The sequence below is a fragment of the Carlito syrichta genome, unplaced genomic scaffold (assembly GCF_000164805.1).
Source record: "Carlito syrichta isolate Samal-C Ts95f unplaced genomic scaffold, Tarsius_syrichta-2.0.1 Scaffold308238, whole genome shotgun sequence".
In the NCBI taxonomy this organism is placed as follows: Eukaryota; Metazoa; Chordata; class Mammalia; order Primates; family Tarsiidae; genus Carlito; species Carlito syrichta.
The window spans coordinates 330,834-357,466 of NW_007252334.1; the positions used below are offsets into that span (position 1 = coordinate 330,834).

The following is a 26,633-nucleotide window of genomic DNA, read 5'->3' on the forward strand; positions in this document are numbered from 1 at the left end:
ATCAGATTTCCTGGAGGTTTCCTTTGATCCAGCGCCAGAGGCAGCTTAAAAAGACTCTGTGCTCAGGTGCCCACTTGGCTTCAGCATAGAGGCCTGCTTTTTCCTGAAGACTCAGGATGAACTATATGTTTTTGGTAGGTCTGTAATTAACCAGGGTTTGGAAAGGATGCAGGTGGGAGACTGGAGCTTGGTGACAGACTAATAGCAGAGTTCAATGTCATGGGTATGCACTATCTATTAAAAGTGTTGAGCACAACTAACTTCTTTGATTGAACTAATTGATCTTAAATAACACCCAGTGTCCATAAAGAAAAAAGAAAAAAATACATATATTTAAAAAAATATATATATATTTTTTTTAGTTGGAGTCTCACTCTGTCGCCCAGGCTGGGGTGCAGTGGCACACTCACAGCCACCCCAGAGTTGACCCGCTGGGTTCGGGTGATCCTTCCGCCTCAGTCTTCCAAGTGGCTGGAACTATAGGCATGTGCTACAATGCCCGGCTAAAGGGAACATATATTTCCCAAATGGAGGGGGACATGGAAGTAATCTATGCAGGCTTGCTTTCTATCCACTCTGAAACATACCTGATTGATGCTTGGGCGTCCCTGCTTCTTTTTGGAGGTAGTATCCAGACCCCAAAGAGAAGAAAACCTGCTCCTTCTCTTGCTTGCAGATCTGGACATGGCCTGAGTACGTCTTCTCACTCCAGTTTCACCAGTACGTGCTGCCACCTGAGGATGGCAAGGACAGGCAGCAACAAGAGAGGTGTGTCAGGACCACTAACCTGTGCCTCGAGGTTCCTACTAAGACCCATGCTTCAGAAAACCCTTCCCCATCAAAGCATTTAATCCATGACTCAGACATATTAGGACCTGGAGAGCCCTTTGTGGATTCAGAACGGAAACGAAATGTTGCCAAAGTCACTCCTTGTTGAAATCATCAGTAAAATACATAATATAGGAATAAAATATATATACAGAGGGTGCCTAAACAATTCATCCACACTATAAGAAAGGAAAAGACTGTATTAAAATTTTAATACTCAATATATGCCGATAACAAAAGATGAATACAAGTTACATTTCCCTTCTGCAACTATAAGAGGTCCTCAAAGTGGTTATCATCAGCGTCCAGACACTTCTGATTATGGTGAACTGCTGCAGGACTTGTTGCTGTGTGAGGCCTCCCAGATCCTCCCCGTGCACATCTCACACAGTACCATGCTTCTCAAACTTATCACAAATGCATGCAATTGTTGGGCGTGTTGGAGGTTCTGTTGCAGACTCACGCCTCCATGGTCGTTGTACTTCCACAATATTTTCAAATTTCTAATACTATTTCAAAATGGTTTTGCACTCCTCAAATGACAACCAGGCTTCCGCCATTTTCTCTGATATCCTGCCTGCCCCACAGTGATGCTAGCATTCATTTGATTAATGCCATCTTTTGAGGGAATGTCATTCTACATATTGCTACCGTAATTCAATTCAACTTCGAAAAGAAATACATAGATAACATCGCCTAAAACGTGTATACATTCTTTCTGGCACCCCCGGTATATATGTACATCACGTTTCCAAAATTTAGATGTCCTTCAGGTCACAGGCTTGAGCTACAGCATCAAGTAGAATGGGCCATGCTTTCCTGAGATCCTCCCCAAATGCCACAGAGCTGTTTCTGCACTCTAATGAAAAAATGTTCCTAAGTGTCACCAAAAATTACGGTTTCTGGGATTCCATATTAAATATAAAATTACCAATCTCTTCCATTTAGTTCTCTCTTCTACTGAGCTCTCTGAAGATGGTGAAGCCACCTTACCAGACATTAACTCACATATCCCATGTTTAGGTGCATGAGAAATAAAACTTTATAGAACTTGATTTTTTTTTTGGTCTGTAAAACTAAACTCTGTTGAGACATTTGCAATGTGCCAGCAACCCAGAAAAACATTTCAGAAGGGAACAAACACCCCATCTTTAAATCTGCCACTGTGATCATTATTCAAGCCGAATTTCTGCGAGGCTCCATGATGTCTTCTCAGGCAAAACATTCAGAGTTGAACTTTATCTTACAGGTTGCAAGCAAAGTCCCAGGAACATAAGGCAACGTCTGCCAGAAGGTCTCAACAGGCCACCCACGGGCTCGCCTTACAAAAAAAAAGGGAGTGGCAAGAGGTACAGCGAGTCAGACTTGAAATGAAACTTCCCCACCCGCTCTTTATTGCTGGAGGTGAATGTCTTGGAACCTCCTTGTCGTAGATTCCCACTCAGGCAACTCCCAATGTGACAGAGGCCAACTGGCAACAGCCTTGGGGAGGAAGCGCTACAGGTAAGCAAGGGCCTCCCCACCTCCACATACATTAAAAACAGAAATCTAAACATCTTCTCTGCAAGAGTATTAGAGGGAAGATTTCTGAACCCAAACAAAAATAGGAAGACGAGGGAGCTGAGAGGTCTTGCATTTTCTCAGCTTAGCGTATTAAAAACCCCAACCAGGAAAATGAAAACTGTAGTATCCAAGACACTGCTGGGAATTTTTATGCGGATGATCTTAATCTACAATGACACTTGAGGTATTATGGGGAACTAAATCACAAAACAAAAGGCACCATGAGCTACATAAAAATGTACTTCTCTGTTTTCATCACTTTCTAAATAAAAGGTAAACCAAGGTGGAAAAGGAATATATGACAACATGCTGACGCATGTGCTCATGTGACTATGTCAACACTGAATAAAAGGTGTTAAAATGTAAAATACTAGGAGAAAAATATGCTTATAGATCTGTTTGTAAATAAATAAATCTAGTCATAAATAGAGACATATACACATACATAGAGGCAGGCATATGCAAGGGGTGCCAAAAAAGGTGCACATACTTCAACGCAAAAGATGGCATTAATCAAATGAATGGTAACATCACTATGTGACAGGCAGGACAGTCAAAGAAAATAGCAGAAGCACGGTTCAGCAAACATCATACTACACATTGCTACCATAATTTAATTCAGCTTCAAAAAGTAATACATAGATAACATCTCTTAAAATGTGTATACATCTTTTGGGTACCCCCATATATATATTGATATAGACTAGTTGGTTTACTTTCTTCACAACATGTATCAATATCTGTACTTACTGTATTTATTTAATTGCTTACTCATTTCTTTCCTATCTGTCCCATAAGAATATAAATTTCAAGAGGACAAGATCTCCTCATTCATTATATAATCACAAGGACGGTAACTAACACAAGCCAGTCACTGCCATATACTTGTTGATAGAATAATAAATAAACACCAGAAAGCAAAAGCAGAGATCTGACATAATGTGATGACAACAATTAAAAGGTAATTCTTTCCTTTACAAATTTAGGAAAAAATATAAATAAGGAAAGAGTATAAGAGAGAAACTCATAGGCAGGTTCTGTAATTGTTCCTCTCGTCTGCTTCTCTGCAAAATAATAAAAAATAAAATAAAAAATAAAAGAGAAACTAATATAACCATAAATATTCTAAGTTGCCAGCTGGCCAGTTAGTGTAGTCTGTTTAACAAACACTTTAAGATTCTTATAAGAATTACTCTAAACTGTTTGGAGCCTTATAAACTGCAAAAGTAACCTACCCCCAAGACAGTTGTAACTTAAAATGAGCAAAGGGGTTTAGAAAAGAAGGCTGGCAGAAGAACTACTGGACAAGAGCTCAAGAGTTTCTCAATGATCTTTGCCCAGACAATGACTCCCTTTGTGGCCCGAACCTGATTACTCTATCATTCTGCTCATCTGTGCAAACAAGAACAATGATAACCTTCTTTCAAAGAGTACAGCCGGGACCCTTCGGTTAATTACTGCAAATCACTCAGCATTATGGGAAACTCTCTAGTGAATGGTATTTCGATTGTAGCTCCAATCTCCTCCCCAGCCCTGTAACCCTCACACCTCCTCCCCTACTTAAAAGGAGAAAAAAAAATATCCGGACAAAGGCTAAATTGAAGAATGTTTCAACCCCAAGGGGGAAAAAGTCTCTGGGGTTTAATGACAAGAAGAGGGGGGGAAAAATGTGTCGAATAAATCAGAATGTAAAATTCCCTGCCCAGGATCCTTCACAGGAGTCAGCACAGCGAATAGAACAGATACCCAACAGGCTCACCTGACTTGTTCTGACTGAAATGAAACCCCTCACAGAAAAGAGAAGTTTGCAGGAACACATAAAAAACTCAGACTTGGCCAGGCATGGTGGCTCACACCGGTAATCCCAGCACTTTGGGAGACTGAGGCAGAAGGATCACTTGAGCCCAGGAGTTCGAGACCAGGCTAGGTAACAACAGTGAGTACTCATCTCTACAAAAAAAAAAAAGTTTAAAAAATATTTTTTTAAAAAAGAAAAAAACCTCAGACTTCCATTGCTGATGCAACAAGAAAAAGAACAAAGGAACAGAGTTGAACATATGGACGTAAATATTCTTCTTTAAAATCACTGACCAAAAACCCTAAAAGAGTTACTAACTCTCCCACCTCCATCTTTGCCTGGCCAAATTTTAATAGCCTGCCCACCAAAGGAAAAGTACACACAAATCATAGATATTGAGATGGAGAAAATTAGAGGGTCTGAGGATAAATTACGGAACTGCAAAACAGTAACCTTCTCAGGGAGGTTGGATTCAATGGCTTTGAAGAAAATAAAGAAAGCATACACGTTTTAGAAAAGAACCCAAAATATTTTATCCAAAATGTAGCAAGCCACAGTGAAAGTAATAAGTCATTTAGATAGTCAAGATTTAATATTATTATAGATGATGCCTCTCTGACATCATGAGCTCCCTTAATAAAACTGTTCCCTCAGTATATGACATTCTGACAAGGAGGTAAATAAGAATTTCCATCCAAGTTCTGGAGACTGGATTAAGATGGCCGATGTGAGGCAGCTAGAGTATGTTTCTCTACAGGGTAAACATAGTTTTTCTGTTTGTTTTTTGAAGAATAGATGAACAGATTTAGCTAAGTTAAAAAATCGGTGTCCAGGTTCCAAAGAAACAGACCTACAGTCACAAACTGAAAATCGCGTATAGTTGATTCAACACAGCACTTTGTCCCAAGCGTCTAAAAAAACAGGACTTAATAGCTATATGGAGAGGTGGTAGCCAGGGAGACCAAGAGCTGGGCTGTAATTAGCAGAACAAATCAGGATGCCAGTTTTAATAACTCCAGAAATTGGTTTAAGTCTTCTTTAAAAATGTAAATCTACCCTAATTATCTGAATGATGATGCTAATCTATTTATAAAAAATACAAACGCCTCTGACTGAATTACAGCTCTGAATTCAATTGAAGGGTACAGCTGACAGGGCAAGACAAGAACAGCACAGCTAAGGTTTTCCAAAGCAGTTTCTGGAACATGAGACGTAACATTTAATTCCTTAGCAAATGTGCTAAGGTGCAGTACATTTTAGGTGGGTGTCAACTTGGATAGGCTAAAACCATGTTACTCGCATAGCAATTTTTGAGAAGAAAGGGAGCCAAAAGTACACAAAGCTGTTCACAATTTAGCAAGTACATGAAATTACAGATTATAAACACACAACACGACGACGCAATCTGTCACTGTGGAGGTCAGTTGGAAATTCCCTTCCTCAAGCAATGCATATGTTCAGTTGGTGAGAACCACAAAAGTTCTTTACCTTCCTCTAATCCATCAGGTATTCATGGTCATCAAAACAATGATAAAAATTAAGTGAGAGGCACATCTCCAAAGAGATCTGTGTCCAATATACAGTGCATGTGTGTGAGTGATTGAGAGAGAGAGAGAGAACAAATGAGTGCACTTGTGTATTCAAGAGAGCACTCCACTTGCCATTTCTAAACGGTTAATATAAAAAATAAGGGCAACCCCTTCAGGTCCCCTCTCACTGTGGGAGCTTTTCTGTCCTCTCAATAAATCCTGCTTTCTCAAAAAAAAAAAAAAAAATAGGTATTTGGGTTCCAACCATGGCACTGCCTAAAGATGACAAAAGCTATCAACAAACACTACACAAGAACAACTCAGAAGACAGCACCTTTCACAATTTCTTTGCAAACCACTTAGGCCCCTTCAAGAGAGGCTTCAGTAATACATTTCAACACAGGTTCTAATGAAAATTCGCATCCGCTGCCAAGGGAGAACATTTCAGAAATCCACACACAGCAGTATACTAGAAAAACACTGTCAAGTCCTGCTCAGGATTAAGCATCAAGATTAATATTTTTTAAAAATTTATTAGCTTCTACTCACCAGGGCATGAAAAGATGATACAGAGAAGATTCCAAGGCGGCCCATGGCCACTTTCGTGGGTCGGCTTGCAAAAGCAAGCAGCCTTTTGGGGTTGGGCAGCTCCCCGCCCTGAAGGCTAGCTAAGTAACAGCGGAATCGAAAGAGGTCCATCTGGAACTGTTCGAGATTTTGTTCCCAAACAAATATCTATGGTGGTAAAAAAGTGAGAAAAGGTGAGGAAAAGGGAAAGCAAATGTTAACAACTTGATCCTGTACACAACTTATAAATCACTATGTGGTAAAGGTACCAGTTATCATCCTATGAGCAAACAACAGGTACCCTAAGGTTCTCAGTACATAGGTTTCTTCTGCAAAGGTCTGTAATCACGCCTTCAGCATAATAAACAGAAAGTATATTGTTAATTGCTCTGTTCTCTCCTCTCATAGATTTTGTGTTGGGGGCATTATAGGTCTATCACTCTGAGGTCTGGGCCACAAACTCAAGACAGAAGAGATAAAAATGTAGCGACTTTTGGACCAGTGGCTCACACCTGTGATCTCAGCACTCTGGGGTCAAGGAAAGAGGAATGCTGAGCCCAGGAATTTCTGCCAGCTTAGGCAACATAGTGAGACCTAGTCTCTACAAAAAAAGTCAAAAAATTAGCCAGGAGTGATGGTATGCACCTGCAGTCTCAGCTACTCAGGAAGCTGAGGGACAAGGATCACCTGAACCCAGGAGGTCAAGGCTGAGGAGCGCTGTGATCACACCACTATACTCCAGCCTGGGCAGCAGAGTGTGAGGCCAACTCAAAAAAATAAAAAGCAGACTTCCAGAACCAGATAACTATATGACTCCCCAAGAGGTGATTTTTCATACAAAGAAATATGAAATGAATTAAAGGGTCAGAGACAAATGGACCAAGAGCTTTGGAAGAGGTAGGCGGCCCAGCGCACAGGGTGGGCAGCAGGACATGAGACAGTAGAGATCTAGACTCTGGGATACAGAGTTCCAGCTGTTGTGTATCTCGGAGACATTCCTGCATTTTTCAAAATGGCAAAATACTGCCTACTGCCCAAGGCTGATGTGATGTTTAACTGAGATAATGCGACAATCAGCACCAGGTCTGGCACAGAGTGAAGGCTCAGTGATATTGATAAGAACATGGATAACAATGAAGAGCAGACAGCTCTCTTTTTACTTCAATTTAAAATACAGGGCTAGGCACAGTAATTCACGCCTGTAAGTCCAGTACTTTGGGAAGCAGAGGCAAGAGGACTGCCGGAGCCAGGGGTTCAAGACCAGCCTAGGCAACTTGGTGAAACCTCGTATCTACAATAAATCAAAAACAATTAGCTGGGCATTGTGGCACATGCCTGTGGTTCCAGTTACTTGGAAAGCTGAGTGGAAAGATCACCTGAGCCTAGCAGGTCGAGACTGCGGTGGCCAACGAGTGAGCCACAGCACTCCAGCCTGGGTGACAGAGTGAGAATCTGACTCAAAAAACAAATAAATAAATAAATAGCACATACATGCAACAGAATACTATTCAGTCAAAAACCAGGAATGGGCCAGGCTCGGTGGCTCAGCCTGTAACCCCAGCACTTTGGGAGGCTAGGCCTGTGGATTGCCTGAGATCATTGGTTCGAGACCAACCCCCGTAACTTGGCGAGACCTTGTCTCTACAATAAATTAAAAATTAGCCGGGCGTGGAAGGCGCACCTGTAGTTCTGGCTACTTGGAAGGTTGAGGTGGAAGGATCACCAGAGCCCAGCAGATCGATGCTGGGGTAGCCATGAGCATGGGTGCCACTGTACTCCAACTCAAAAAAAACACAACAAAATAAAAACAAAACAAAACAAAACACCAGGAATGAAGTACTGATGTAAAGCTGCCATATAAGTTAACCTCTAAAACATGATGTTCAGTGAAAAAAGTTAAGACACAAGAGGTCACAGACTGTGCAATTCCATTCATATGAGACCACTAAATTCCAAAGGCTACAGTGTGGGGAGGGGATTACTGTTTAATGGATACAGTGTTTCCTTTTGGGGGTGGATGAAAACGTTTCAGAACTAGAGGTGGTGGTTGTAAAACAGTGCGAATAAACTAAATGCCAATGAATTGTTCACTTAAAAATGGTTAATTGTATGTTATGTAAATTTTGTCTAAAAAATACAGTATCAGGTAACATAGGAAAAGCCCCATAGGAGGGGCTGAGTGCGGTGGCTCCCGTCTACAATCCCAGCACTCTGGGAAGCTGAGGCAGAAGAACTGCTGGAGCTTAGGGCTTCAAGACCAGCCTAGGCAACATAGTAAGACCTTGTTGCTACAAAAAGTTTAAAAATTAGCCAGATGTGGTGGCACACACCTGTTGTCCTAGCTACTCAGGAGGCTGAGGCAGAAGGATCACCTAAGCCTAGGAGGTCAAGGTCAGTGGAAGAGGCCTCAGTGAGCTGAGATTGTGTCTCTGAACTCCAACCTGGGTGACATAGAGACCTCAACTCAAAAAATATAAAATAGCCAGGCTCAGTGGCTCAGCCTGTAATCCCGCGCTTTGGGAGGCTGAGGTGAGTGGATTGCCTGAGCCCGCGGGTTCGAGACCCACCTGGGCAGCGAGACCTCATCTCTACAATAAATCAAAAAATCAGCCAGGCGTGGTAGCGCATGCCTGTAATTCTGGCTACTCAGAAGGCTGAAGCGGAAGGATCACCGGAGCCCAGCAGGTCGAGGCTGCAGTGGCCGGGAGCGGCCACTGCACTCCTGTCTGGGCGACTGAGTGAGACTCCAACTCAAAAAAAAAACAAAAATAAAAATAAAATAAAATAAAATAAAGGGAGAGAAACGTGGAAGACCACAGGCTGGTTCATGTCATTGATTGTTTAATGATTTAAATATCATTTAATCACATAATTTTTCCTAAGCATTAGGACAAAGTTTCAAGGCATTATCAAGTTGCTATTGCTGACTTTAAAACAGCTCAATCGCAGGCAAAAATGTCCTCTGCTCATTTCACTAAATCTTTTCTTTTTAGCATGAAATATGCTCATGCAAAGTAATTATAGATGCATTTTTTTAAAACTGCACTTCACCTTTTTCCGATTTAGAATTCTAAATTTATTGAGGTGTCAGAAATGAATCCCCACCACAGCCGAGCTCCAAGTCAATATGACAACTTAGGGAGTGAAATCACAGACTTCTAATTACACAGATCCCCGAGAACAGTCCACCATTGGTGGGTCCCGGAAGGCTACTCTACTGGGTTTCTGCCTTTCATTTAATGTAATAGTGTTCCCTGTAGCTCATAACAATCAATCGCGAGCAAAGATGGAAGAAAACTGCCAGTCAAAATAAAGAATTTAGCAGCTCGGATGACAGGCTGTCGAGCAGATAACCAATGATGTTTCATGAATACAAGGCAGCCAAAAAAAAAAAAAACTTTTAAAAGACAAATGATTTTGTCTGGGTCTAAACACAGAAGAATGGTTACCTGATCTAATATAGTTTTCTTCTTCTTGGAGTCAGTGACTGAAGACAGCTGCATCTCGCCCATTTTCTTCATTTTTTCATCCATGTCGATCTTCTGTTCCAGTTTTTTGATTTCTGACTTCAGGAGTCGGAGTGTGTCTTCCTTGTGGTGGTGTCTCGCGACAGCAGCTGCACAAGCAGAGTGGATGGCGGTGATCCAGTTTTCAAGCTCTGTCTGGCTGGTGGTCTGTACCGGGGAGAAGGAGCAAGAAGAAAGAGCCACCTCTTAGGAAGTTAACAGAAACGAACCATGTGCACTTCCAGAGAAGCAATGCCTGGGAGTCAAGGTGAGAGGTCTAGACACCCATGCATAAGGCTAACTTGACCTCCTCCTTCAGGAAATTGATGACAAAAAGTCTCAGGTCAGACCCTGCTCTCTCCCACCCCTCAAGGGCTGTACTAAATAAAGCCTCCATGTCTGCTCACCCACTGTACTCACTGAAATCACCTGAGTATGTGATACTCCTACGTGAACAGATTGGTTTCTGGTCAAGAGCGTTGCTGTGGGCCAGGTGTGATGGCTCACATCTGTAATCCCAGCACTTTGGGAGGCCAAGGCAATAGGACTGCCTGAGCCCACGAGTTCAAGATCAGCCTGGGCAACATAGCAAGACCTCATCTCTATTACCAAAAACAAAACAAAACAACCTCCCCCCATATTTAAAAATTGTTTTTGAAAAGGAGAGTTGCTGTGAAGCAACTGTCAGTTTCCAGAGAGGACTGATCAGTTACAAGGCGTGAGTGGGGCTGAGAGACATTACTGATCAAGGAAGTCACACCAGCCCAACCCACAATGAACTTCTGCAACTCAACCTATCCCAGAGTTAAGCAGCAATGACAAAACTAGGGTTAGAGAAGTGGTTCAAGCCAGAAGAAATACTCTCTTAGGAGACCCCATGGGAGCAACCAAGAATTGCAGTCACCCAGCAACGCTCCATGCACTGAGAGTGTTCTGTTTGAGAAGGACATTCTCAAATGTCGGGTGACACCCACCAGTGAGCAGGTGACCTCAAAGTGGGACTAGTGGAACTCAAGGGTGTTCTGAAAGGCAAACATCCAAATAGTTGAGGAGAGACAGCTCATGTGCAATAATTTGCTATTAAGAATTCTTTAAGCCGGGTTCAGTGGCTCAGCCTGGAATCCCACGTCTTTGGGAGGCGAGGTGAGTGGATTGCCTGAGCCCACAGGTTCGAGACGCGCCTGGGCAACTTGGCGAGACCTCATCTCTACAATAAATCAAAAAATAAGCCGGGCGTGGTAGCGCACGCCTGTAGTTCCAGCTACTTGGAAGGCTGAGGTGGAAGGATCATTGGAGCCCAGCAGGTCAAGGCTGTGGTGGCCAGGAGCAGCCACTGCACTCCAGTCTGGGCGACAGAGTGAGACTCCAACTCAAAAAAAAAAAAAGAATTCTTTAGGAATTCAATCAATGAGTTTTTATAAGTGAGGAGGTACTGGATGTTTCTGGGTATTCCATTAAGCCCAGAGAAGTTTAAAAAATGCTCAGAAGTTAGTCTAGCTAATAAAAGTCTAATCAATCGCTATAATACTAAAGTAGCTACTAACATCATTTTTATGCATTAAAACAATGATTTTTTTCCCTTTGATGTATCTTCTCAATTTTCTAACTCATATGAGCGATGGCTTGTAAACAAAATTATATTAATAGAACCTGGCCAGCACATTTCTCTATGCTAACTGGCAATAGAAATTTATATCAAGGGACTACTGTATCTATTATTTCTGAATCTCATCGGCTTTGTATTCCACTAAAGAAATGACATCAAATATTAAAAACAGTGTCTGTCAACAAAGCTATCTCACATTGGGCAAAACTAAATGATCCAGCAGTTGTCATGTTGATTAAAAAAAAACCTGTTGTCTGTGGATAAAGAAGATTTCAATAAGCTACACATTCTCATACAGAAACAGCAGAAGGTCAGGCTTGGTGGCTCATGCCTGCACTTTGGGAGGTCAAGGCAGAAGACTGCTTGAGCCCAGGAGTTCAAGGGCAGCCTAGGCAACATAGAGATCTCATCTCTACAAAAAAAATTAAAAATTAGCCGAGTGTGGTGGCATATACCTGGAGTCCCAGCTACTCACAAGGCTGAGGTAGAAGGATTGCCTGAGCCCAAAAGGTCAGGGCTGCAGTGAACCATGATCATGCCACTACACTCCAGCCTGAGTGACAGAGAGAGATCCTGACTCAAAAACAAAAAGAAAGAAAGAAACAATAGACGTCCCACCTGACAAAACACTTCACTTTGTGAAGACTGAGTGGGAAGAAGAGACAAGATAAAGGCACTGAAAGCCACAACTAAAAACTTGTAGGCTGAGAAATTTAGAAGAAAAAATACACGTGTGTATCTGAGAGTCATCTTGAACTTTTAAATTTGCTTCAAATTCTTAATGCATACCTCTTCTTTGAAGGTCATTATCTTATACTGTCTTTACATATCACTTTGGGTATTGGTTGTTTGTTTTGAGTCAGAGTCTCACTCTGTTGCCCAGGCTGGGGTATAGTGGCATGATCACGGCTTACACCACAGTCTCAATCTCCTGGACTCAGGGGATCCTCCCTTTTTAGCCTCCCAAGTAACTGGGACTACAGGCATGCGCCACTACATGCTGCTAATTTTTGTTGTTGTTGTTTACTTTTCATAGAGATGAGGTCTGGCTATGTTGCCTTAACTGGTCTCCAACTCTTGAGCTCAAGCAGTCCTCTCCCCTTCGCCTCTCAAATTGCTGGGATTACAGACGAGAGCCATTGTGCCCGGCTGTCACACATTACTTTGAAGTTACATAAAAAACAGAGTTCAAGATCTTCCCACATATAATGAAAGCACCAGGCTTGCCTCTGCCATGTGCACTGTAAAAATGTTTTGACTATTGGATCTCGATCCCTCTTGGAATAAGTGAGTATTTTATTAGGAAAATAAATTATTATTTTTCCCCGCCTCTTTTTTATTATAAAAGGAAACAGCTCAGATGAAAAGACAATCTAATAAGGATCATTCCCTTAAAAAGAAAAAAAAAAAACAAAAACCCAAAAGCTTCCAAGATGAAAATATCCAGTGTTGGGAAAGATATGCAACAACCAGAACTCTTACGAGCTGCTGGCTGCAGACTGGACACTAAACTGGAACAACTGCTTTGGAAAGCGGTTTGGCGTTACCCACAAAAGTTGAATATATGAATACCTTGTGACTTAGAAAGCTCACTTTGAGGATATACGCAACAGAAATGCATTCATATGGTCACCAAAATATATGCTCCAGAACATGCACAGCAGCATAATCTGTAATGGGCAAAACTGGAAACTATCCAGATGCCCACTGGCTATCGAATGGGCAGGGCGCAGTGGAAGGCTGAGGTGGAAGGATCACCTGAGCCCAGCAGGTTGAGGCTGCGGTGACCCCGAGTGTGCCACTGCACTCCAGCCTGGGCGACAGGATGAGACTCTGACTCAAAACAAAAAACAGTAGAATAAATAAATATGTGAAGTGATCACACAATGAAATACTACAGAGCAATGAGATCGAAGGATTTATCAGTACATACTATAATACAGATAAATCTTGCACACACAACACTGAAGAAAGGAAGCCAGACAACATGGGAGAATGTACTCTATGATTCTCTTTATTTGAAGTACTAACATAGGTAAACCTAGTCTGTACTATTAGAAGTTTAAGAGAGACGGGTACTGTGGTTCACGCCTGTAAACTCAGCACTCTGGAAGGCCAAGGTGGGAAAAATTAGCCAGGCGGGGTGGCGTGTGCCTGCCGTCTCAGCGACTTGGGAGGCTGAGGTGGAAGGATCTCCTGAACCCAGGAGGTTGAAGTTGTGGTGAGCCGTGATGGTGCCAGCCTGGATGAGAGTGAGACCAGGACTCAAAAACAAACAAACAAAACCAAAAAAAGAAGTCCAGAGAGAAGTTTTTTGGTGGGAATGGGGAGCAAGGGGTAGGAACTGGGAAAACGCACAAAAGGGATTTCTGGGGTGCTGGCTACTTTCTGCTTCTCGATCTGGGTGCTAGTTACATAGGTGTATGACACGGGTGTGTTCAGTTTATCTAAAGTACACCATCAAAATATGTATTTTTCTGCGTATATGTTAAACTTTAATAGTATCATTCCCCCCAAAAAATCCTTTCAACATACATGACCCGAATATTTAAGTATAACTTTTCCAAAACTATCCTAAAAATATCATACCTTATATTCTAATTTTTCATTAAGAATTGTTTTCACAAGACTATAATGGAAGTTTCAAAAAGCTTGACCCTTCTGCATCATTTCTTTGTTCTCCAAAGTGCCTGGCAGCACCTGATAAAAAGCTGGTTCCTTGATCCCAAACACTTTCCACTTTGTCTGCACAACTCAGAGGACACGAGGAACTTTCAGACTTTAGGGGAGCTGGAGTTTTCACTCATATTAAAAGGACAATGTGGGGAAACCCAGATGCAATCTCTGCAGAGGCGGCATGTGTCACTAAGAAGAGGCTTTGACTCACACACAAACACCTGGCAGGTCAAGGCACAGGGGGCGGTACATACCCACTTCCTCAAGACAAGCCTCTCACCTCTGTCTCAGTTAGAATCTTCCATTCCGCCCCCGCCCTCAACTCATGGAGTAAGGAAAGGAAATATCTATGGCCGTGACATAATAACCAAGTAACAATAGAAAGATCTGAGACTTCTGGCAGCAAGCTGTGCTAAATACACACTTTGAACTTAAAACATTTTAAATAAAATCATCCACCAAGCCGGGCTCGGTGGCTCAGCCTGTAATCCCGCGATTTGGGAGGCTGAGGTGAGTGGATTGCCTGAGCCCGCGGGTTCGAGACCCGCCTGGGCAACTTGGTGAGACCTTAACTCTACAATAAATAAAAAAATTAGCTGGGCGTGGTAGCGCGTGCCTGTAGTTCCAGCTACTTGGAAGGCTGAGGCAGAAGGATCGCCAGAGCCCCAGCAGGTCAAGGCTGCGGTGGCCGGGAGCGGCCACTGCACTCCAGACTGGGCGACAGAGTGAGACTCCAACTCAACCCCCCCCAAAAAAAATATCATCCATCTAGGAGGGACTCAGGTGACCATTTTACAGATGGGGAAAGGAATGCCCAGGAAAACTAAGAAAGGTGCAGGCATTTATTGTAAGCCCTAATCTCCACTAAATCTGTAATTTTTTAATAACACACCGCTCCTGGCTGCAGGGTCACGAGGATGAGCCACTTAATATGTTGAGTACTCCGCTTCTAGAATTAGGGGAGAACAGAACTCTCCTGTCCCCCTTTGAAGCCAGGTGTGGCCATGGCACTTGGTTTTGACCAATGAAATGTGAGTAGAAGCCACGTGTCAACAAAAACCTGATTCGCGTCCTTGTTGCCCCTTTGCCTACAGTCACTGAAGTGTGTGTCAACATGGAGCCTAAGTGTTCCAGATGAGTACAGCTTTAGTGTAAGCCTCCATCAGATATGCGGCAGGAACAAGAAGGTGCATTAAGACACTGAGACCTGAGGGTTGTGTGTGACCACAGCATAAGCCAACCCATCCTGACAGATGGAACAGCAAAGTAAGAATTCCACTGCAAAACGGGTGATGCTCTGAAGATAAAGGAATCTATATGATACCCTCTGGACTCTAAGGAGGACCACAATCTGATATGATCTGTAGAAAAACAGCCTCCTGCTCTCTTTCTTAGTGAAAGAGGGTCTTCTTCTTCCCCCTACCTGTGAGAATCCCAGTCAAACTCAGTTAAACATGGTCCATTCTGATGTCAGAGTTGTGTTCATTCCACTTGGAAGTAAAAATGTAGGGAAGTTGGTATGAGTCAAAACTAAATACCCTTTGAAAAGGAGATATTTAATTTTGGCAAAGCAGGTACCCTGGAACGTATTTATTTGAAAGAAAGAAAGATGGTGGTCACCAGGGGCTGGAGTGAAGGGGAAATGGAGTGCAGTTATGTAACAGGTACAGAGTTTCAGATTTGAAAGATGAAAAAGAGTTTGGGTGATGGACGGTGCTGATAGTTGCACAACAATGTGAATGTACTCAAAGCTGCTGAATTGTCCACTTAAAAATGGTTAAGATGGTAAATTTTATAGTAGGTGTATTACACCCCAATTAAAAAGGAAAAAGAATTGTTTAAAAGTAAAATTGAAGGAAAAAAACCTGTAAAAATCCCCCAAACCCAGAGAAGCATCTATGGAAATGCACAATGACGGTTTTATGAAAAATTTAGCCATCAGCCCTTTTAACCATTAGGTATGCCTCAGTCCTCCAAACTCTTTTAAAACCTGTCAGTGATTGAAGGTAGTTTCCATTAGAGAGAATTTTTGCTCCCGCTGTCTTGTCTAAATAAAACAGCGGTTCCTGCCATTCCCTATCATTAAGCCAAATCAATTTCTCAGAAACACAATTCACTAAATGAGCTTTTCAGTGAAGTTTGTTCTTTTGCAGTGGCACACAGGGAGCTACGTGTTGATGAGAGAAAACAAACTCTCGGCGGACTGCTTTCAACAGCTAGTTAAGCGGAGAAAAGTCTTGAAACATTTCATAACTATTCACAGGCTTCACAGCTCAAAACCGTTCACAGCCGACTACTAACCGGACACCATGTTTTTCAGCATGGCCTCTCCAGGGTCCACATTTGAACATGATAGAAAAAAAGCCATATGAAGCCACCTGCATCACCTGCTAAACCAAGCAAGTTTAGTTAGGGGCATCAGGTCCACGATGGGTCACAAAGGAAAGAAGGAGAGACCACCCAGCCCCTCTCCTACTCATCACCTTCCATTAAACAAACAGCAACAGACAGGTAGAGAGTGAATTCTGTGATTCTTTCTTTGCCTTCTGGGGATGCTATAAATACTGTATAAAGTTCAGTGAAGGGAATAGGCAAAGTTCTTGCCAACAGAGGAATATAATCAACAGAAACTGCATTTTGCATAAGAGTCCTTTTGAGTGCAGAGTTAAGACTGGGCTTCATTATGTATTTAAATAGAGGTCGCTTCAATTATCCAACTGCGTGGAGGACACTCGGTGATTTCAGATAATCAGTGGTTTACATAAATGGCGGGAAAAGGGAAATTCATTTTAAACAAGAGAAACACTAGGGAATACACGCCAAATCTGAAAAACTAAAATTTGGATAATTCAAGTTTATAGAAACACAAGAATAACTGTAAAGTAGGTCAAACTTTTTCCTTTCAAAGGAAAAAGGATTAAGCTACCATTTGTAAGAGGCTAGATAGGAATAAAGTTCCTGTGGGAATTCTTAAAAGACTTTTTTCTCGTTGGTTCTACATTTATCATATTTAAGAGTTTTGTTTATATAAGCCTTAATTAAACTAGCCTTTCTAATATCTAAAGAGAACTCAATATGAGGTTCCCCTCCCCCAATAAAAAAAAGTCACGTGGCCAGGCATGGTGGCTCACACCTGCAATCTCAGCGTTCTAGGCGGTCGAAGCAGGAGGATTGATTGCTTGAGCCCAGGCTAGGCAACACAGTGAGACTTCATCTCTACAAAAAATTAAAAAATTAGCCAAGTGTGGTGTGTGTTTATATTCCCAGCTACTTGGGAGACTAAGGTGGAAGGATAGTCTGAGCCCAGGAAGTCAAAGCATAATCTGGGCGACGACTGAGACTCAGAAGATAAAATAAAATAAAATGCTTTTTAAAAAAAGTCATGTGACTGTGCACTTCTCTCACCCTGACCTCACCACCCCCTCATCCACTCCAGGTTCATTCTCTGGAAAAGCAGAGAAGCACTTCTGCAGGAAGCCAAACACAAGAGCAGTAGGAGCTGTCTGCTGCAAAGGGGAATGAATAGAAGCCTACCCAGTGAGAGGCAAGGCCAGGACTCATCTCCAGCAAAGTTGAATAGGCCCCAAAGAAGACCAACAAATATCATCAACTAAAGTCCCTCCAAAGAGGCAACTTACTATCTGTCCATAATGTGAAAGCCTCCTATAGTTCCTAATATGACAGATGACATTCAAGTGGCTTTTTGGTATCTCAGATGTAAGTATGACCAGACAGTCAAGAATTTCCAGACATTTGCAGAAAGCCTCCAGCATGAAAGACAGAGACCAAAACACACAGAAGAAGCATTAGTAGAGGAAAGGAGATGCTATGTTTGAAGCAGAGAAAGTGTCCCTAAAATCTAAAGTATCCTCAGAGATGCAAGAGAGAATCTGAAGCTATAAACAAGTAAACAAAAACATGGATTACAATGAAAGGGAATAATGAGACTGATAGGAGGGGAAAGGGATGAAGGGGAAGGAGAAAGGAAAAAGAGGAAGGAAGGGAGGAAGGGAAGGAGGGAGGGAGGGAAGACTGTCAGTGGGCAGGGCTTAGAAAAAAAAAACAAAAATCAAAAATTAAAATGTCAATAGAAGGCAACTCAGTGTGAAGGCCCAGAACACCAGTAATAAGAAAATGACTTTAAGTGTTTCAGATAGAAAAAAGAAAATAAAGCGCACAGAAGACAATCAGAAACAAGGATGTCATCAGAAAATAATTAAGCCAAGACGAAATGATTTCCAAGTTAAAATTCCAAATTGCTCAAATAAAAGTAGAATGAAGACATTTTCAAATATGCACCATGCTGTAGGAAGTTACTATAGGTTTTTTTGTGTGAAAACCAACCTATTAAGAAAAAAGGTTCACATACAGCCTGGGTAACTTGGTGAGACCTTATCTCTTCAATATATCAAAAAATTAGCAGGGCATGGTAGCGCACACCTACGGTTTCGGCTACTTGGAAGGCTGATGCAGAAGGACCACCTGAGCCCAGCAGGTCGAAGTTGGGGTGGTCATAAGCATACCACTGCACTCCAGCCTGGGTGACAGAGTGAGACTCTGATTTTTTAAAAAAAAGGAAGACTTGAGATGCAAGAATCTCACTGGGTGGTAAAGGGAAAAGGTACCTGAAACCTGGAGCAGAGCCACCCAGGAGCAGGATGACAGGCCAGGGAGGGCAGGCTTCAAGGGGAAAACAGCATTGATCAACTCCCTAACGTGCTGAGATTTAGAAAACATCACTGCTGTGTAACCAGGAAATAAGCAAATTGGGCCCCTCCCTGCAAAAAAAGAAGTCATCACTAACAACAGGAAAAAAAAAAGTTCTTCTGGAAAAGAAATAAAATCACAGTATTCTACTTGGCTCAGCAGCTATATGCCATACTGTGTGTATGGTCACAACAACACAACAACATTGACTACTGCTTTAATGCTAAATTTTTATATACCTGTAGAGGAAGATGAAGAAAGAAGAATTTGCACATAATGCAGCTAAATATTCATCTATCTTAACAAAAAGTCAATAGTTAATATCTAAAATCCATTAAGAAATAGCAATATAAGCATGTTAATGAGAAATGAGGACAAATCCAAGAACATACACACAAAAACAAAACGCTAGCTAAAATATTGTATCTAGTTGCTTCTGGAGAACAATGGTGGTTAGGGCACGTGGGGAGAAAAGAAGAAGCCTCTTAAGGCTAGCTGAATTCTTTCTAACAGTGTTCATATTGATTTACTACAAATTTAAAATAATGGGAGAAGAGGAAGAAGAATGGTGTTAGTAACATATCATTTGCATGATACATAACAGTATACAAATTGTATACCACGGCCACAATTACACCTCTGCAGTGTGGGAAACATCGGATGCATCTGTGGTAGGGAATAGAACTAATTTCGACACTTCAACATCCTCACCCTGTTAGTACCCTCCTAAAAGGTAAACAAGGGGGCTCCTGCCCAGTCCCAGCACCTCAGGGGACCCCATAGTTCAGGCTCCTAAATCATTTTTCCCTTTTAAGGAGCTCTCCTTGAACCCACCATGTGGTATCAGTAGGTGCCTTAAGCTCTTGAACTTGAGTCTGTGGCAGGGACTTTGCAGAGATGGTACCCACCAGTTGGTCTGGTATTTCTTTCAAGAGATTCCTTGAAGTTGGACTATCAGGATGGTGCTGACCAGCTCATCTGGGGCGAGTCAAATGCCTTATAGAGGTTAAGAGCCTCTAAAGAAATTTTGCCTGGGGCTTTACACATCCTAATCATGTCACACTAATCCATGCTAAAATCAAAAGTAAATATTTCTAAAGTGGCTGGCTTGGGGAAGGGATGCGATCCACAGTCCTATTTTGGAAAAATAGGATTTAGCTATAGGCTAAGTCAACACAGAAACTAACAAAGGGAACAAAAACCCAGCATGCAACGTGAAGTTAAGAAGGATATAAACACCAGAGATGAACAAATAAGAATTCAGGATGGTTTCTATTTTTTTGAGTTGGAGTCTCACTCTGTCACCCAGGCTGGAGTGCAGTGGCAAGCTCACAGCCACCGCAGCCTTGACCTGCTGGGCTCAGGTGGTCCTTCCACCTCAGTATTCCAAGTAGCTGGAACTACAGGTATGTGCCACCATGCCCAGCTAATTTTTTAATTTACTGTAGAAAAGAGGTCTCACCATGTTGCTCAGGCTGGTCTTGAACTCCTGGGCTCAGGTAATCCTCTCACCTCCACCTCCCAAAGTGTTAGGATTACAGGCGTGGGCCACCACGTCCAGCAAGATGATTCCAACAGAATGACAAAAGCCACAAGTATAATATTTCCTTTTGTATTTTATATCTTTTTCTATTTTTCTTCTTTTTTCATTGTCCAACAGGTAATATGTAGCAGGCAATGTGTAACAAGAAATATGCAACAAGTTTTGAGGGTGGCATATCTCACACATGCACGTGAATACCCAACCATCATGTTTATGAACTACAAAAAGATCAAGGAGAACATGTCAACGAGGTAAACTGAAGAGTTCTGAGTTGGGTTTCTGAAAAAAAAATCTATTAAAATAGGACGAGGAAGAGCTTGTTGGGTAAGAGTTGATGACAGGGGTTTAAGATAGTATCACAAGCTCAGCCAGGGTCAACAGTTTGATGTGGCTTTTAATAAATTAAAGAAATTGCCAAGCATGATAGCTCACACCTATAATTCCAGCACTTTGGGAGGCCAAGGCGAGAGGATTACCTGAGCCCAGGGGTTCGAAACTAGCCTGGGCAACTTGGCGAGATCGTGTCTCGAAAATTTAAAAAAAAAAAAAAAAAAAGCCAGGTGAGACAGCATGTCTGTAGTTCTGGCTACTGGGAAGGTTGAGGCAGAAGGATCACCTGAGCCCAGCAGGTCAAGGCTGTGGTGGCTATGATTGTACCACTCGGCACTCCAGCCTGGGTGACAGAGTGAGACTCTGACTCAAAAATAAATGAATAAATAAATACAAGCATAAAAATAAAATGGTAACTGTAACTAAGATTTATTAATTATTTGCTACCTCTAAGACACTTAACTGCATTATCACATTTAGTCTTCTGCTCAACAAAATAGTGTGTCAACCTAATACACACACATGTGTCTTCTCACTTACGAGTCGCTTCAATATGCATACAATACTCTCATACAAGTAACTTTCTAAATAATACAAAAACTTTCTTTGGAAGGAAAAGGTAATCATCTCCTAGTAGGTAACATTTTCAACACCCCTTTAGATATATGATTGTGTATCTTTTTCTTCTTACTCAGGCATCTTTCTTATCCTGTCTGGTTCTTGTGTTTCCAAGACATTTACTAAAGGAATTAAAAACTAATATTAGGATATGTCACCACAATTCCTGTTAGGAATTGGATGTGACACTCTCAGGTAATGAACGAATGAAGGCCCAGCAGGAAGTTATACTTTGTAGGTATTAGGGGCTTCAAATTGGAAGAAATAACGCAACAATAAAACTCACTTTGGAGACAATACAAGCACTTCTTCCATATAAGCTGTTCCAACGTTCAAGTTCATCCCCACCCCCACACTGCACACAAAACCCCTTTTCTACTTTTGCTGGTAATAGGAATCTTCTTTCTTTGGGTGAATCTCTGGGCATCTGAGTTAACAGCTCTGGAAACTGTTGCACTGAATGGTGCCCTGGGGTTGGAATAATCTACACATTATTTCCATAATCATGGTTGATCTCCCTTGCTTTAGCCTCACCCCCACACACACAGGTTTCACACAAATTCAGCTCCTCAAGAGTTATGTGGATTACAATAAGTAAAAGCAGAAAACGCCTCCATGGGTCCCAGAGAGCAATAATTTCCTCTGAAAAGGATCATTTTGTGCTCTACCCCACGTAACTGCCATAAAAAGCTTGTCCTAAAGAGAAGACAGAGGTTTTCAAGAATAACATCTTATGTTGCCACACATACACAAAATTTTATACAATGTGACCTATTGGGTAGATTCTACTGGCAATTTTATAGCCATGAAGGTCCTTTCCAAAGGAAAATACGCTATAAAAGTGAAAGTAAAAAGGGAGCCTTCTTGAAATCGATCAGATAATCATCTGATTTATGTAGTGAGGCAAGAATAGCTAGTCAGGTTATGGTTTAGAAATATTCCCAAGAATGAGAAAAGATGAGTCTCTTCTTACTGTAGTCACTGATTCTTGTCCATGTTTTTCTTAGGGTCAATAGTAATAGTTATAGGATAAATAGATAGGCAATAGCATTAAGATATTACTTAAACGTCTATTAATTTATCTTAATAGATAATTATTAAAGGCATTAAGAGGCTTTGAAGAAAGAGACACTTGGTTTGAGTTCAGTCCAATACTCAGTAAATGTGTGACACAGAGTCCAAATATTAGCCTTGGTAAGCCTCAGCATCAAAAATGGAGTGCATCAACTACACAAAATGGGTTGAAATATCCAAGTCACAACTGCTCTAAGAATTAAATGTGACTCACACTGTAAAACAACATCAAGATGGTGGCATACAATACGGACTAAGTAAAAGATTTAAGCATAGATTTTAAAAATAAGATACTCAAAGCACTACCCACATTAAGGACAACTTGAGAAATGAGAATGCATTAAAAGTTACACTACAAAAAATGACACCTTTAAGAGAGTAAAAAACAAGCCACAGAATAGAAAAAGATGTTGGCAATGAATATAAACAAAGAGATGATATTTAAAATACATAAACAACTGCCATAAATCATCAAGAAGTGAACCTCAATGGAAAAATGGACAAGAAGAACAGGTGCCTATAATCCTTGTACTTTAGGAGGTCAAGCTAAGAGAATCACTTCAGGTCAGGAGTTTGAGACCAGCCTGGGCAACATAGTGAGATCCTGTCTCTACTAGAAATTTTAAAATTAGCTGGATGTAGTGGCATGGGCCTGCAGTCCCAGCTACTCAGGAGACTGAGGTAAGAAGGAATGCTTGAGCCTAGGAGTTAAAGGTTGCAGTGAGCTATAAACAAAACACTGCACTCCAGCACGGGTGAAAGAGCAAGATCTTGTCTCAATAAAAAAAAAAAGAAAAATGGACAAGAAAATACAACTAAATACTACAAAACATAATATTGAAATGGTCATTAAGCACATGAAAACATGCTTAATTTCACAATAATAGCTTAAAAAAGAAAAAAATTGTCACTCCTAGGTGTATACCCAACAGAAATGTGGACAAACATATCCTGAGAACAGGTACAAGGGTGTTCACAGTAACATTACATGTGGTCCTCAAAACCTGTGAACAACCCAAATGTACCTATGAAAAGATGGCCCTATGTCCCAGTTGACCTGGGTCACCACTTATACCTGCTATCTTGGCATAACGATGAACTGTTTAGTGTTAACTGTTCAGTGTTTCATCTCTAGAGGGTTCTGGTGAATGTCATCAGCATCGATGAGGGAGTAAGAACCTCCAAAGAGCCGTACATTCATAAAAGCAATAAAAGCACCGGCCAAAAAAAAAAAAAAATTCAAAATCAACATTTTTGAAATTCTGGAAATTTATCTAAGTCTCGCAACAATTTGAGATGCATTTATTAAAGATAAATAATTAAATCTTGGTAAGAAGAGCAAGTTTTATGACATTTTAACTTGTTTTATTCCCATCTTTGTCCCCTCATCTACACAGTCACACGAAAACCAGCTGCCTAGCTAACAATGGAGGGAGAGATTGGGTTTAGAATGCCCCAAAAACACCTTTCTCAGGGAACTGTCATTATCCGACCTGTCTAGCAGGTCTCAGGAACCTCAGGAACCCCGTTCACAGGGCTTGTTCCTATCTGACCTTACTCAGACCTCATTTATGCAAATAGGCCTTACTCCAGGGGACACTTGTAAAAAAATCAGACAGTTGCAGTTGCCTGAGGCAATAATAACAGTTAATAACAGTTGCCCAAGAAACTTGAGGAAAAGCTGGGGAATATTTCCACAGAAGGCATTGAAAATCTCTGGCATAGTACTAGGAACCTAACCGGTCATACATATGCACAGGGCTCTGCACATGCCCAGGAAGCCCTAAGACGGTCCTAAGCTCACTCCCTGCTGATCATAGAGCTCTGTGAAAGCAGAGACAAAGGCCAAGGCAGAGACAAAAACTAGCTGCCCAAGTGTTGAAGATGCTTCAACATGCACACCTCTGTCCTTGGGAAAAACTGGGAAGCTTACTGCTTCTGGGCACTCAAAAAAATCTCTGTCTAATCATTAGCTAACCACTAAACTAGCTAAGCAGACACTTCAGTGGCCTCACATGACAAAGACGTTACAGATTTCAGGAAAGTCACTAAATAGAGAAGCACCACCACCACAACCATAAACAACAACAAGCAGCCCTGGAAGATGGAGGAGTAAATCTGCTTTTAAGAATGGCCATTATATTGTCTAAAATGTACATTTTCAATCAAAAAGTATGAGACATGCAAGTAAACAAAGTATGGCCCACATACACAGGAAAAGAAACTGTCAACAAAAATTGTCTCTGAGAACGTCCAGATGTTGAGTGTGCTAGACAAAAATTTTAAATGGATACATTCAAAGAACTAAAGAAAACCATATCTAAAGAATAAAATATGAGAATAATATATAATAGAGAATATCAAGACAAATATATATGTGTATATTTTAAAATAAGAACCAAATATAAACTCTAGATTTGAAATCTAGAATAATCAGAGGGCTCAACAACTGATCTGAACTGGCAGGTGGAAAAAAAAAATCAGTCAACCTGATTGTCAGAGATTATCAGTCTAAGGAATAGGACAAAAAAAGAATAAACAAAAATGAAAAAGAGTCTCAGAGGCTTGTGGGACACCATCAGGCGTACTACTATAAACATAATAGAAGTCACAGGAGTGGAGAGAGAAATGAGAAGGAAGACAATGTGAAGAAATGATAACTGAAAACACTTCAAAAATGATTTACACACACACACACACACACACACACCCCCACACACATCCACAAAACACAATATGTTTCAGATCAAGTAAACTCAAAGAGACTGACAACTAGACACATCATAATTGAACTGTTTAAAGATGAAGAACAGTCAAAGGAGCAAAGGAGAAGCAATTCATTTTCATAGGATTAACAGCTGATTCCCTATCAGAAACTATGGAGACCAGAAGGCAATAGGATCACATATTCAGAGCCCTGAAATAAGACTTACAATCAAGCTGGGCATGCTTACTCATGCCTGTAACCCCAGCACTTTGGGAGGCAGAGACAAGAGGACTGCCTGAGCCCAGAGATCAGTCTGGGAAACTTGGCAAGACCTCATCTCTACAATAAATCAAAAAATGTGCTGGGTGTGGTGGTGCACACCTGTGGTTCTAGCTACATGGAAGGCTGAGGTGGAAGGATTGCCTGAGTCTAGCAGGTCAAGGCTGTGGTAGCCATGAGCATGCCACCACACTCTAGCCTAAATGAGAGAGTGAGATCCCAACACACACACAAGAAAAGATAATCAATTAAGAATTCTATAACCAGCAAAACTATCCTTCACAAGTGAAGAGGAAATTAAGACATTCCCAGATAAACAATAGTGTTTTGGCATGAGTGATAAAAGACACGTTTATGCTCTTCAACTAGTGGGCGGCATGTGTCTGTATGTGGATGGGAGGTGGCTTATAGAGACTTCTATTTCCTGTCCTGACTGGTGGTTACATATTTACTTTGTGATAGTTCACTAAGTAGTACACTTATGTTTTGTGCACTCTTCTTTCTGTGTGTTTTAAATCACAAATTAAAAAAAAAAGAGAAAGATGTTTTGTCTCTATATAAACAAAATTATCACTTAATATTTACTTCAATTATCCAAATTGGAATAGTTTTAGGGACCAAAGCAATAAAGTTGGTAAAATAAACTATTTCTTGCCACCATACCTTTTTCTCCTTGCTCTCTCCTTGCATGTTAAATCTCTGTCAGTTTCAACCCATTTATTCCCACTCCTCCTTTAATAGTCACTATTGGGCTTTACCACATTATAAAGATTTGTTTCTGTGCCTGTCCCTTATATTATATGTGAACACTCAAGGGAAGGAAAATCTTTTTTTGAGTTGGAGTCTCACTCTGTCGCCCAGACTAGAGGGCAGTGGTACGCTCCTGGCCACCGCAGCCTCGACCTGTTGGGCTCCAGCGATCCTTCCGCCTCAGCCTTCCAAGTAGCCGAAACTACAGGTGCGCGCTACCACGCCCAGCTAATTTTTGATTTATTGTAGAGACGAGGTCTTGCCAAGTTGCCCAGGTGGGTCTTGAACCTGCGGGCTCAGGTAATCCACTTGCCTTGGCCTCCCAAAGTGCTGGGATTACAGGCTGAGCCACCGAGCCCGGCCTTCCTTGGTATTCTTAATAGCACAGTGCACAGCACATAGGAAGCATGAAATAAAGGTTTGAGGAATTAATTCAATCATTAAATAAATAAAGTCTTCCTAAATAACAGAAAGTTCTTGTAGGGTATATTACAACTATACAAACACAAAAGATTTCTCGTAAAAGCAAGTGTTAGTGCTGAAGCAATTAGC

The 26,633-nt window shown here is 41.4% G+C and overlaps 1 protein-coding gene across 1 annotated transcript in view; it reads right to left on the reverse strand.

Annotated features, from left to right (window-relative positions):
• TIAM1 (T-cell lymphoma invasion and metastasis 1) overlaps positions 1-26,633 on the reverse strand; it is a 227,495-nt gene that overhangs the window by 105,779 nt on the left and 95,083 nt on the right. The window contains exons 7-9 of the mRNA XM_008065337.2: positions 9,735-9,959; positions 6,268-6,453; positions 588-734 (exon numbers count right to left, since the gene is read on the reverse strand). Of these exons, the coding sequence (XP_008063528.1) occupies positions 588-734; positions 6,268-6,453; positions 9,735-9,959 (558 nt within the window). The remainder of the gene's footprint in view (positions 1-587; positions 735-6,267; positions 6,454-9,734; positions 9,960-26,633) is intronic.